Here is a 14771-nt window from a genome sequence, read left to right on the forward strand (position 1 = left end):
AGATTTCAGCGGGGAATTTTGTCTGATAAAGGTGATAAATCTGTGCCCTAAATACTGTTTCCGAGCCTTCGAGAGCCTCTCAAACTTATTATTTTCCTGTACCTTCCAAAATTGTACCTTTCAAAAATTTAAAGATGACACTATATCCACTACATACTCAAACATTCGTGTATCCAGTGATATATGCCGCTAACTAACAGACGTGCATTTTCTATTAAGAAATTATATTGGTGATATTAAGAAATTGTTTTGTTGAATGCAAAATTTTCTAATTTCAAAATTCTACTGAATTTACTGGTTAAAATAAACAGTTCTTTAAATACCATTGGGGTTTTTTTCCCCTTCTTTTTTTTAATTTTTCCTTTTGGGAGGGGGGAATAAAATGCAATTCAAAACAGTCAAGAATTATTTAAGACTTCTGCATGAAGTGCTGAACCTGTTACACTGTTTGGGTTAAGATCAATAATATATAGCTGTTGCTAGACAATACTAGACTAATCCTAATGGTAAATGCTTCTGTAAAATCTATCACGTGTTACAAAAATATCACAGAAGATAACATGATTCACCACAGAAAAAGAGCATACTGGCAGCAGGTATCCTAAAGCATATTCTGACAATCCCAAAGCCTCCCAAAGTGAATGAAGTGAAAAAGCAGGCTTCCAAACCACATTTTCCATGTGTGCTCCAGCTCCCGCAAAGCGAAAGCATGCGGAGGAGTACAGACCAGCAAAGCATCCAACACCCAACACGCTTTCCTCTCTCCTGAGTCTTTCTGAACTAAGACAACTCAAACAAATCCTTATTTACGTTACAGATTTGCATTTTAAAAGTCGGGGAGACAGATTCCCTGGTCCTTGCTCAGAATCTGTGGAATGCCCTGCTTGGTAGAACCAACCATGCAGAGAGAGATGTCGTTTCTCCAAAGGCTTTCACTGGGAACATTTTCCAGTGCTTATTTCCAAACATTGGCAGGCCAGGCAACAGTTGTATGTTGTTGTTGTTATGGTTATGATTACTATTACAGCTAGTACTTCAAATATTGCTACTAAATGATTGCAAAGGAGGATTGATCCTTAAAGAAGCTGCTAACAGTGTAGCTCCCCTTCCAGCTTTTATCTATATATCGGTATTCTTTTGTTTAAGGAGAGCTTTTTCTAAACAAACCTGGCACAAAAGGTTTCAGTAATTAGTGATGGATTCAAGCAATATAGCCATTCAAATATGGCTGTGCTCTGATCTACAATGAGCTGATCAAACACTAGAAAGCTAATTATTTCAGACACTGTATAGTGATCACTAAGCCCAAATGTGAACATCTACAACCAAAACAGGTATTATTTTATGCATTGGAAGACAGTCTCATGATCTCCATGTATCAAAGCAAGTACATATAACACGTGAGCTTTCCAAAGCAACTTTAACTACTGGTGCCCACTACCAGGAGGTATCGATGTGAACCAGTTCAGCATTTCAAAATATAAGCAGGCTAGTGTACTTGTTCTCAAACTCAAAGAAACAGCAGTTTGCATTTGAAATATAATTTGTGAAAAAGTATGTGAAGAATGCAGCAATGTAGTTATTTCTTGGATAATCAGTGCTCAGCTCTGCTCTCAATGAAATAAATGATTAGTTTTGTGCTGTCTCAGGGGGACAAGGCTTCTGCCTGTACCAAGTGAGGACCCACTTTGAGCTCTCCTTCCCTCAACTCCCATACCTTAAAAATAGTGATAATACTTTTCAAATGACTGATACAAGTTCATTCACCTCATCATCTATCTGCCTTGAAATAGTTAAGGGCTCTTATAGAAAAATATTTCAAATAGTGCCAAAGAGCTGCTAGGGGTTTTCTTCCCTCCAGTTCAACCTCAAACTAGACATACTACGAATCTCATCACAGCACTTTCCATTTCGGATAAATTATTCTGGCTTAAAAAACAAAAAATAAAACAAATCTCTCTCAAAGCCTCACTTCCTTGGACAGGCAAGCAGGTGACACAAATGGCATGAAAGTAAATGCTGCTTTGCCATGGCTGATGGTACTTTCCTGCACAGCACACTGAGGCTACGAAGATGCTTCACAGAATGACAGCCTGTGGTCTCAGTCCAACAAGTCCTACTCAAAGGAGTAGCCTTTACTCACATCTGAAACAGCGCTGAATTTAATAGGATTGAAAGAGTACAAACTAGCCATGCAAACAAGCGCTTCCAAGGGTAAAACAAGAAAGACTAAAAATAAGAACTGATAAATATTTTGAAATATATACCTGTACTGGACAAATGGGCATTGCCTCTGTATTTCACAAATGCAATTTCTAACATCCCTTTCAGTAGTACGTACTGATATGAAAGCACTAAGGCACTGTATTTGTTGTTGCTTTTGAAGTGTAAGTCCTCACTGAATTCAACAGGGAGTAACGCTTAAAAGCATTCTACATGAAAGGCTGGTTTTGATTCTTTGTTAAAACTCAGTCACTTTATGAATGACAGAAATCTATACCAAAATTTAATCACTAATTCAGAATATTAAAAATTTTAAATGCTAAAATATTAAGCTACAAATTAACTTTGGTTTCTTAATCACAGAATATGTCTATTGCAGGAAAACATAGAATTTTTCCACACTTATTTATGCTTTATAGCTTGTTTTCACTTTCTGATGTATTACAAAGTGATAGAATTTGTTATGTAGTGAAAAACTTAATCTCTTTCCTTTAAATTTCCTGAAGAGAAACAATAATTTTTGTTATTACAGTGAGGATGTGATACAGCAAAAATTTTCAAGGACTTTGGCAGAATTAAACAAGCACTTGCTTAATCTTACAGATATGGCTTGAATTTTGCAGTTCTTAGTTACACAAAAGGTGTTGAATGGGAGTTTTGTCAAGCAGTCAGGATCTCAGCCACTAATAACCTCTCAGTTATTTTCTTTTTCTCATTAGTAGTCTAACAGCTAACACACTAATCTGAAGCTGCTATGGGATGCAAGATGAATTACAGCACACCAAACTTCCCCTGTGAAAGCAGGTGAAAAATCTCAGGCAGCATCTCTCAGATGCCACTCGGGGTGAGCTCCTGAGCAGGTACCAGCCCATGGGGCCACTGTGGCTCCAGCAGAGCTGGCGCTTTGCACCGCCGAGCTCTGGCCCCAAAATTAGCCCACAGCAATTCAAACAAAGGCATTTCGAGGAAGGCACTTTGAGAGGGGGTGATACCTGAGCCATTCAGGTGCTCTGGTGACTCAGTAAGGGGGGTGCAAGGAGCTGATGCCAGGAGGCTTTGCTCTGTGCCCCAGACTAAGCGTACACACCAAACCCTTTTCGGGCAGGAGCAAGGAGGATGGTGTTAGCCTGTTCCTCAGTGCCCAAGGAGAAGGGAGATGGCCCAAAGGGTGCCGTGGCTCCTTTAGTCACCTTTGGGAAATCTGCAGAGCTGAGAAAAAAAAGCCCCTTCAAACGTGCATCCAACAACTGCTGATTACACAGACAGAGGATTTGTAAGCCTGGCTTTAGTAGTTCTGAATTTTTATTGCCGGCATAGACCTTTCTCCTCTGCATGAGAGGTGAGCTTCTTACATGATGTGAAGTGAAAATATAACGAATGGGTGCTTCAAAAATGTTGCTATTTACTTTTGTGAAACAGACTGAAATTCAGCATCACATGCTAGTCAGGTCAAGTCTTAAAATGTATGCTGCTTATTAAATGCCCCCTTTCTTAGGACTAACTGCTTCCAGTGTGGAAAAAGCACCAAGCAAATACTGAGTTTAATTTTTGCTCCAGAATCTTTTCATTTTGTCCCATCTTAAATCAGTTCTAGTTCCACACAAGTAAATTAACTTAAAAGAGCCTTTTCAATGATATTAAATAAGGACTGTTACAATAAAATTATCTCTGATTATTCAATATTTTGTTTTTCTGTTATTTTATGTCATGGAATCCTCAAATTATGTGTGATTTTCTTGGGTAAAATCAAGTAAGAGAATCAATGTTTTGTTAGGCTTGCACATATTCTAAATTGCTGATACCTTCCTGAAACATTCGAACAAATAGGAATCCAACAAATGTGGGAGTGAAATATTTTCTGAAGCTTCTTTTTAGACTATACACAATAATAAAAATGAAAACATGAAAGAGTGTTGTATGAATAACTATTTTTTATACATTCAGAGCTCTCTAATGGAGAGTTAATTAATATTTTCTAAATGTAGTAATTTCTTTCAGGAAAATAAAATCACTGAGAAGCACTGTAAAAACTGTGAAGAAGTTTCAGAAAAAATGCATATGTTAGCATCAACTGAAGCTAAAATGTCTGCTAACTATAAAGACAGATGTATAAAATGCTCTCACATGCAAATCCAATAATCATTTCAAAGTGCAACTCACAGCATTTTGTATATTTAAACAAGCATTATTATAAACAAAACTCTGAGCCTAGTGCACTGATACAGGACAATTATCCTATCATCAGAACACATATTTTTCCCCAGGCACAGATTTAATAAAGCAACAACATATACTAAAAAAAAACCCATAAATTTCTTTTAAAATTATATTAATTTGGAAACAGTAGTCTTGTAGCAACATATTGATTCTCGAGAAGAACAGTACTACTTTTGCCTTAGCTCTATCATCTCTTACAATTGACGGAGCTGTTAAAGAAAGTTTTCTTAAATTGTTAGAACACGTTTATTTTCTTGCAAATTAATTCTTTTTAACTCTTTATGATAGCTTTGAATCCCATAAAGAAAGATGAATTATCACATACTGAGCCCAAGCTGTGAAACAGGAGGAGACAAATAGAGACCCCTACTGTGTTTAACAATGTAGAAGAAATTCCAGACTCAAAAGAAAAATTTTCTGTCCTTTTTCTCAGCCCACAAAAGCTGTTAGCGCGGCTTTGAACAGTGGAGGGCACTCTTGCTATGCAAAACCCTGTGCTGACCTGGCACACTCGGTTAGCTCCATTCTGCAGCCTGAATCTCAGAATTTGTTGAGTAACAGCCACCTGTGGCACAGGCACTAGCTGTACTCTGGTTAAAACATTTGCAGTTTCTAATCTGTGCAGCGAAGCACTTCACTTTATCAAACACTGGGGCCTTTCTCTGTGGATGCAGTTGTGGAACAGATGCAAGCTTCACAAATTGTTTGTAATATCTGTGCAAGATATCGTATTAAATAAGACCTGTGCTATGTTTTCCAAAGTCATATAAACAGATACTCAGTTGGTTGTTATGGCATAGGTACAATAATTTCAGATTGGGCAAAATTCGTTCACAAATAATGTGGGTGTCTGTGGGAATTAAGTTTATTTGGAATGCATCAAGTTTTATTGGGAATCCTAAAATAAAATAAAATCGAGGTAAATACTTCTAACACAGCTGATATGAAAAAAAAATTGAAAAACCAAACCAAATAAACTAGAAGAAAGAGGAGGATTCTGCATCTGATTCATAGAGATTCTGCATTGCTCTCCTTGGAAAGTGCATAATTAACTACATCCTAAACTACACAACTCTTAACACCCTGCATGAATTAATGAAGCCAATCACTTTTTGAGCAAGCACAGAAAGGAAGACAAATTTGGTTTTGGAGGCCTGCAAGACAAGGAGCTGATGTGAGGACCAAATCCTGCATCTACTAAATATCTCAAAACTGAATTTACAAGTTCCGAACTCCTTTGAGTAAAATTACTCACAGCCAGGAGTACTTGAAAGTGCAAACCTGGCGCAGTTCAATGCCACTTGTGCAGCTCAGTCATTCTGGTCCCTCACCACTCCATATACTGCAGTACTGCCCAGCATAGCAAAGCCATAATGATCTGGACAAATCCTTTAGCTTTCATCATTTCCAGCTTTGGGGTCATTAGTGCATCAACAAATTCATAAATTAAAGCTATGGAATGGCACCAGGAGAAGGGGTCTCCTGAAACACTGAATGATGAGTCGGTTTTGATTATCTGGAACAAAAATACGGCAAAACCTGCAGGGTTAATTAAGCAGCTCAAGATGCTGGGCTTCACAAAAGAAAACCTTTTTCCTACTTTAAGGACTGTAAACACTTGTGCTGAACTAGATGGGCATTTGATAAGCTGTACAGCGTGTAGCAAACTCCGAGGGATCTCTAGTTAACACTCAAATTCAGTGTTAACACTTAACAGAACAGTGGTAAGCCGCGCAGCCAAGGTCAACTGCACAGATGTACTAATTGTATTATGAGCTTGACATCTAGTGGCCACCCCTGGCAGGGCAAAGCAGGCAAAGGTTAAATCAGCAAGCCTTGTCAGAGCACTTCTAACTACCCACCCTCGGGGAGCGGAGACCTGGGGCAGCTTTCCGGCGCTCCCGGTCCCACCTCCCTCCGGGCCGGCATTCCCGGGCCGGCATTCCCGGGCCGGTGTTCCCGGGCCGGCGTTCCCGGCCGAGCTCCCGCCGTGCGAGCCGGCGGGCAGCGCCCACCTGCGCCCGGCCTGCCTCCCTGCCTGGCTCCCGAGTTTGGGAATACCTCCGGTGCTCCTTCTGCAGCCCGCGATGGCTTTCGGATTGCCGGGGGAGGAGGGGAGTGATGAAACTGGGGTTGCTGGGGCAGGAGCGCAGCACACGCGTTTGAGGTGTGAGCCCTTCTGAAATGCTTGTTGCCGCTTTCAGTGTTAGAAAGTGGCAACAAGCGTTTCAGAAGGGCTTTTTGTAAAGATCTAGTTTACACTGTAATGATAAATATTGTTCAAGTGTGCTCGCTTTTTGCACCCTAAATATAGCAAGGAAATAATAAAGCCCCCTCTCTTTAATCCTCTATCTCTTCACGTTTTAGCTCAAAATAAACAGATTTTTCAGATGTATTGCATTAAGGTTTTCTATCACCCTTAAAAACATCTATCGTTCTGGCTTTCATGGTTTTGAAGGGTTTTTCCTTGGTAAGAAGAAACATTCTCTAGTCTAACAGCACTATAACTGAACCAGCTCCTAAATGTACATTTTGGCCTAAATTCCCTTTTTTGAATTAATGGACAGCCTTCACTACATTTAGTGGGAAATTTTAAGAATGTAAAAGAAGCGGGAGTGACATTGATATATAAAATTCAATATGAATGTACTGCTAGAACGAGATTTACTAGTGCTTCCTCTGGGGAAAAAAAAATGTAGACGATTACTCTCATTTTACAAATACAGTACAATAAAATAAATTATTTTTATATACTTTATTGCAGAAACTGTGTCAGTACTTAACTATTTTAATGTCATGCCTGACCTGGTTTATTATCAGCAAAAGTGATTGACTCATGCCCTGGCTGCTGGATAGTCAACAGATATGCTTGTCTATGTTTGGCAGACAACAAATCAAATGAAGGAGAGATATCAGGAAAATCTTCCCAGGACTCAGACTATTTTTCAAATGGCACTAATAGTCTTTATTAATTAGTTTATTTTTAAACTTTTTCTAATGCAACATGTTTTTTTAATTGTAGCTTTTTCTCCGTCTTAGGCAAGGAAAAGTAATTTTCAACAGCTAAATGTATGCATATTAATAGCTTAATTACACAGAATTTAAACAAACACCTTTCAAAATTTCCTCCCTCTCACTCTGAAAAAAAGTGTCTTAATGTCTGCCTCAGGAGATGGTAAAACTTCAAGACCAGAATTACTAGATAAAATCTGACCCAGTTTTGTCCACTTCCATTGTTATACATATATCAGCAAATTGGCCGTTTGCTGTAATTTCCTTATTATTGCAAATATTTTTCTATGGCCAACGCACTTCAGTGCAGAGTATTTTTAAAATTATACAAACACAGATGTTACATAGTTTGAACGTGAAGTCTCTACTGTAATGGCAAAAGTATTTATATAAAGTTTCAATTACCATTTCCAATCAAAGGGACAATTTATAGCCACACTAATTTGGCCTTTATTTTTCAAAACAAAAAGCCTTCTCTTACACTTGCCTCAGAACAAACATTTGCAAAAATCACATAAGTTTTATGTTTGCTGACGTCTGCTTGTGACTTCTCAAGTTTGAAATGCAGCAGTGTCTAAGCAAGAGAGAATAGCTCAATTTCATACGGAGGAATGTCCCCCCAAAATTTGTTTTAAGCCTCCCTATATGCAGATGGAGTGACCACACTTGCATGAGGCTGACTGCTACATACTGAGCTGAGTCTCTGCTGTAGCTGAGCCTGTGTGTCTGTGGACATACTCCAGAAGAATATCAAGTGCAGTCACCAAACTGCCCAAAACTGCACAGCCCATTCCCACTTTACCAAGATGAAATAGATAAATAAGTTTAGACTATACTGCATGTACTGAAGAATGGGAGAAAAAAGAGGTCCAATATTTTAAAAAATGACTGAAAAAGGCACATTAGAAAACTCTTTTTACACAGTTCACTACAAGGTATCCCTTCCACCTCAGGCTAAACAATAATACATCTTTGCCAGAAACTTCACATGAAAAAGTCCAAAGCACCATTTGTCATCACTCTTACCAGACCTCACTTTTCAGCATAAAAAACCAACAGCAACAAAAAAAAAGAAAAAAAACCAAACCAAAAATACAATTAAAATAATTATAATTTAAAAAAACCCGAACAAAATTCCCACAAACAAACAAAATACTTTCTATTATCCCTACCTTAAAAATACAAATGTTATGTCTATGGTTTAATTTTAAAATTAAATGGAGTTGAAGAATGTTTATTGTATCTACAATTCTGATTCATTTGTAATCTGTTGAATTAAGCAAGTGTATTAGAAATGTAATTCCAGCTATTACAATGCATTACATTTACTGAGAAACTGAGATTATTGTATTCTACAGGCAGTCATCTGAGTCCTGCTGCTGCTGTTTTTAAATTATTTCCAGCAGATCTTCTCATTTAGCAACCTCAAATTGTGGGGGTTTTAATACATATTTTTGTTCACTCTTCTACATTGCAATTACTCAAGAAATATATGGCCATCAGCTGCTTGTTAACATTTCTTTTCTAAATTATTTAAAAATATATTTTTAGCATTTCACTTTTGATTAACAATTTCAAACGATTTCGAGTGTATATCTGTAGTTGATGACAAACTAATTGTCTTCAGATTTCCAACAGTTTCTCACCACCATGACAATGTCCTGTTTGAATGCAATTTTGTTATGCTGTAACCCAAGCTGGCTATAAAATTATTTGTTTAGATTCTAAAACTTTTGTGATAACATTAGCATGAAAGTTCTGCTGCGACCAGTCAACTTAAAACCCGGCCTAATGTTTGTCTCCCAACCTGCATCCCAAACTTCCATGTTTCTCTCTGTTGCTATGAATGTCCCTTCGCTGTGAGGATTACATTTATGGGACATTAATTTTTAAATGCTTCATTTTATAAAATCTATTTTGAGGTGATATTAAACATGATTTCATTAAATTAATACTAAGCTTCATTTGCTTAGTCTTGCATTAACTCCTTTGCAGACAAGGAGCAAAACGAGTGAAAAGGCTACACATATGACATAATACTGCTTAAACTGTTTGCTTTCTCAAATATTCTTGCACTGTGTGAACTATTTTTGGCCTGTTGCAAAATATACTCAGGAACTGTAGCAATATCTTGATCACAGCTGTGAACAGAAACGAAGAACACTGACTTGACAAGAAGTGTTTTAATTCATGAGATTTGGAACTCTCATTATATCTGGCCTATAAAATTGCTTTCAAGTATGGCAATCGTTAGGCTTCCTAATATAATGTGTAAATGATTTACATTACACTAATGTGCACTAGATAGCCCTCTGCTCCTGTAGCTTGTCTCCACCTTGTTCACATTTCTCAAATGAAAGTGCAAACCCAACTTTAGGGTGTTAATTGTTAGCCATCAAGGGTTTTACTCTATTAATTAAAATATGTTTTAATAGAAGGAAACACAGTACATTTTGATAACAGCCTTCTAAGGCTGAAAAGTATTTTTACATTGTTGCATTTTAGGGCTGCTGTGAAAGCCGATTTTGTGCTATTCAGGGACCACAATAATAACGCTTTAAAATTCCTCACTGGGATGCAATGTAGTCCTTTTGATGGAAAGACTGTCTTTCTCATTCGGCAGAAATAAATCCATTCATTTGATCATGTAGTCATTGAGGGCAATACAAAACAAACCAAGTGTGAGAAATTCTATGTGATGAAGTAAACAAAACAAAACCCCCCCAAAAAGGGGAAAAAAAACCCATTTCCATGACAAAAAGATTCTTTGTTCTTAATCTACCCACCATATGCAAGCGTTTCTTTTTAGCATATCTCTTGTTCTAATCTCGGGTGACATGGCTACATAGATAAGATTCACAAAACAAAACAAAAACCTAGTTTAACAATTTTTTTCAATTTATTAACTCACCAGGAGTGTCATAATGAAGTAGTGGGGTTTTATTTCCCTGTATTGAAATGGATTCAGAGCATGTAAAAGTTTATAATGGTAATGATAAATTCTTGGACCTAGAGCCCAAGCCAACAGAGATGGCCTCAACAAATCTTGCTTTCATAATAAAATACTAATTCTTATCTGCTTGTCTGTATTAATTTATTTTACACGACCACAATTTCCTAAGGAAAAAAAAAATTTGAAAATGCACAGCTTTGCTTCTCCACTGTGACAGAAGGAAGCATTTCTCTGTGTGCCTGTTATTGTCAACCCAAGTGGGTTTTCCTGGAGCAGTGGCAAGAACCCCCTTAGCAGCTTTGGACAGTGTGGGACTTGCTCCCTGCCTCCCCAAACACCCTGGGAAGGAGTGGGAGGCTTAACAATTTCCCAGTCTGACAGATGTTTTAACCTTATGAAGTGGATTCACGCTGCCTTAAGCTTCAGGGCTGTAAAGTTCAGATACAATAGTCAAAATCCTCCTCAAGCTTCAACTTTGCAGCCTTTCTCTCCCCACAGATGCAACCTAAGAGTAATTATAGTTTTAAAGCAGGAGAAGGACTTTTTTGTTTTCCTTTTCTAAGGGGGAGAGAGAGAGAGGAGATAATATAGTGGAGCAAGGGGCCTACACAGAAAGCAGAAAACATTTGGGATCCCACTTGGTCATGCAAGAAACTAAGAAATCAGTGGGCTCTATGTAAAGAGGAAAAGAAAAACTTTCAAGTGGAAGCTCTCAGCTTAGTCCAGGAGAAGAGAACATGGGCTGTGGTGTGCTTTTGCACGCTGCAGCGCCAGGGACTACCAAGGAAATTAAAACTAATTAATAAAAAAAAAAAAAAAAGGAAAAAGGAAGAAGCCTGCAGCTCTCTATCCAAAAAGAAAATTACAGCAAAGTGGAAATAAAGCAGGATTACAGTCCAAATCTCTCCAGCTTTGGACACTTGTTCACTAGCAGCCTGGCAGCCCAGATGCATAAAAGCAAGTGTGCATGTGCCTGCGTGTGGGGAGGAAGCGAGGAATGGCGGATGGGCGAGAAAATAACCCTTTCCCACTGCTTACAGCCGGCGCGACTGGGGCTGGTGGCGGTGGTGGCACTCCGTGTCACCTACCACTGATAATAATTACAGTCGCAGCAGAGCCAGGAGGCGAAGGGGGGAAGGCAGCGCAGGGGGGAAGGCTAAAAGCTGCTGTTGAATCCTCTCGAAAATAATGAAACCAACTCCTGTGGCCCCGCGCATCCGAGCGGCCCTGCCCGCTCCTAGCGCGGTCCCCCCCGGTGCCCCGGGGCGAGCGGGGGCAGCGCCCGGGGCAGCGCTCGCAGCATCTCCGGGCAGCGGCCGCCGTGGGGCTGCCCCAGGGCCCGGCCGCCCCCGGGACCTCCCTGGGCCCCGGGCAGGGCACCCCGGCCCGGCCGCCCCAACTTTGCTGCCCCGGAGGGGCGAGCGGAGCACGGCTTCTGTCCGCTCCGAGCCTCCGCCTGGAGGGAGCAGGAGGGGGAAAAGGGGACACCCAATAACACGGAGAGAAGGAGCGCAGCGGAGCGGAGGAGGAGGAGGAGGAGGAGGCAGGCGCTGCTCCGGGGCGCCTGTTCCTGCAGCTGCTCCAGCCCGGGTGAGTGGGGAGGGAGGGCCGAGCCCCGCCGCCGAGTCCGGCCGCGATCAAAGAGCTGGGAAGGCCGGGAGGTTGCTGCTGGGAGGGCTGCCTAGGCAGGGGGTGGGCTGCAGAAACTTGGCTAAACTGCGAACTTCTCAGTTCCGCTGCCTCTTCCCCCGGCTGCTCTAATTCCCATTCTCCCGCTGCAGAGTAATTGCGCTCCCATGTTCATCATCACCATAAATTCACCTATCTCCATCCGAAACACACTCACAAAAAGAGGGAGAGAGAGAGAGAGAAGGATAAAGAGGCGACGGGAGCCCTTACCGTGCTCAGAAACTACCTCTGCTTGTAGCTCTTCGTCCGATTTGAGGTGCTGGGGTTTCGCTTGCTTTCGACGAGACATGCTGCTAACTGAGCCGTCTTGACTCTGCTTTTTGCAGAGGCATCAGCGACGTGGAGGTGGCAAGGAGGGGGGAAGGAATTGGGAACGAAGGAAGGGGGTTTGGGGACTGCAAATAATTGTTCACAAATAAAAGTCGAGTTGCAAAACAAACCAAACAAACAACAGAAAAGGCAACCAACACCCCGGGGAGAGGAAAAAAAAAAAAAAAAGGGCAAGGCTAACCAGCCAGCCAAACTGGGAGTGAGTGAGTTAGTGCGCGGGTGAGCGGGTGAGCGAGCGGGGGATGAGCCGGGCGGGGAGTGCGCGGGGCGGCGGGGAGTGCGCGGGGCGGCGGGCTGGGGCGGCTGCGCGCAGCGCGCATGGGGCTCAGTAATTATGATTGTGAATAATGCATGGCGATTAATGGTGCTGGGGGCGAGCGCGGATTGGCGCGGCTCCAGCGGACTCAGGCTGCATATGTAAATGAAGGATGGGGCTCCGCAATTAGCCGCTTCGCTCCGCCAAATGATGCGTCTCCCCGGCACCGGCAGCGCCGCCTGCGAGAGGCACCGACCGCGTCGGTGGCGGCGGCAGCGGCAGCAGCGGCGGCAGCAGCGAAGCACACACGCACCACGCAGGAGGAAATCTGTTTTGCACACACTTTACACAACATATGTGCAAGGTTCACTTGTTGGGAAAGGTCACGATCTTCGCTTTTCTGTCTGCCGTGCTTTCTTCCCCCCCGTCTCTCAGTTTCTTTTGCTCTGCTTTCTGCTTTTTTTCCCCCCTTTTCTTTCTTCACGTCACTCTGCGTCCTCTGCTCTCTCGGTCTCGCTTTCCCCAGAAGTTGGGCTGCAAGGCATCTGATTTCTGTGTGTGAGTAATTTCTTCCCAGGAGGAAAAGAAACTTTTGTGTATGCCTTTTCCTTTCTTTTCCGTGTGCTTTATTTTTCGGCGTTGTCCTGCTCTTTCGCCTTGATCTTCACATGCTTCTCTTTAGCTCTTCCTCCATCCTGTCTCCTTTCCCGTCGCTCTTTCTGTCTCCCCTTCCCGGCTGACTTTTGTTCTCTCCGCTCTCGAAAGCGCACGCACGCACAAGCAGAAGACCTTGGGCAGTTTTGTCTTTCACCTCTCCTTCCTTCTTCTTTGTCTTGCAGCTTCTTTCTCCAAGCAGAGACTCCCCGTTGGTGGTGGTGGTCACTTCCTGTTGTCCATTGGTAGGAAGTTTTTTTTCTTTCTCCCCCTCTCTCTCAGGTTGTAATGACTTTTTGTGACACTCACCCTTCCGCCCACCCACCCCCCTGGCTCAGCCGTGTGTCCTGTTAGTTAATGACAGCGGGCTCGCGTGTGCGCCGATGAGCAAGTCCTTGATCTCCAGCAAATAGTATGGATCGTCTCCCAGTTTTGGGGGGTGGGGGTGGCTGTTGTTGTTGTCGCCGGGCGATCCCCCCTCCCCTGCCTTGCCTCGTTCTCAGCGGCGCCGCCAGCTGCTCCCTGCGCGGCGGCTCCGCCGGTCGCTCGCGTCCGCTCCGTGCCAAGGAGCGCTGCGCGCACCGCGGCCGCTCTTGATTTCGGGCAGATAAACTTTCAAGTTTGGGAGCGGAGCGGGTCACACGGCAGCTCCTCCTACTCTCCACCTCCTCCTCCGCCTCCTGTGCCGCTCTGCCGGGGCTGCCGCCGGGGCTGCCCCCAGCCCCGCAGCCCGATCCGCTCCCCGCCGCCGCCGAGCCTCCCTCTCCGCACGCACTTTCCCAACAGCGGCTTTTCTCCCAGGCCCCCCCTTTTTTTGTAAAAGTGAGGGGGTGGGGTGGGGAGAGACTTCCCTCCCCCCCACTCCCCGCTTTCCACTCTTATCGCATTTCAAGTTGCCGGGGAGCCGGGCCGAGTCTCCCCCGCCCGTCCCGCCACTCGCGTCCCACCCGCCCCGTCCGTCCCCCGGGGAGGCGGGCGGCCCCTCCGCCAGCAGCGCCTCCGTCCTCCCCGGCCCCGCCACAAGTTGCTGCTTCCCGCGGCCGTGCCTGCCCGCCTCCCCGGGCCGGGGCGGGTGCGGAGCGCGGCCAGCCGCTCCCATGGCAGCCAGCCGCCGCTAGGATGTACCCCACCGTCGCCGATGGCCGTGGCGCCGCGACGCGCAGGGCCCGCAGTGCGCGCACTGTCCTGCCCGCGGCTCCGCGCTCTGCATGTGCGCTTTCGGGGCGGGGGGGTCCTCCGGCTGCTCCTGCGGTCACCTCCACCGTCTTGTTTTGCTTTCCTTTTTTTTTTTTTTAATTTTTTTTTCTTTCCTTCTCTCTTTCTTTCTTTCTTTTTTTTTTTTTTTTTTTTTTTTTCTAATATGTTTGTCGCGACCCGGCCCCGCCGACCCCCGCCCGGTGCCGCGCTCGGGGGAGCGGCCCCGGCGCCGGCCCTTGC

The 14771-nt window shown here is 43.5% G+C and overlaps 1 protein-coding gene across 4 annotated transcripts in view; it reads right to left on the reverse strand.

Annotated features, from left to right (window-relative positions):
• The window catches only part of SALL3 (spalt like transcription factor 3), a 27685-nt gene extending 13431 nt beyond the window's left edge, over positions 1–14254 (reverse strand). For 2 of the 4 annotated variants that reach the window (XM_074542506.1, XM_074542514.1), the window contains exon 1: positions 12305–14252. In XM_074542506.1, coding sequence (XP_074398607.1) covers positions 12305–12383 — 79 coding nt within the window. In that variant the 5' untranslated portion in view covers positions 12384–14252. Of the gene's footprint in view, positions 1–12304 lie in introns of all 4 variants that reach the window. The other 2 variants (XM_074542496.1, XM_074542516.1) reach the window with 2 other exon arrangements.
• Positions 14255–14771: the final 517 nt, after the last annotated feature.

The sequence above is a fragment of the Zonotrichia albicollis genome, chromosome 1, assembly GCF_047830755.1.
Source record: "Zonotrichia albicollis isolate bZonAlb1 chromosome 1, bZonAlb1.hap1, whole genome shotgun sequence".
Taxonomy (NCBI): domain Eukaryota; kingdom Metazoa; phylum Chordata; class Aves; order Passeriformes; family Passerellidae; genus Zonotrichia; species Zonotrichia albicollis.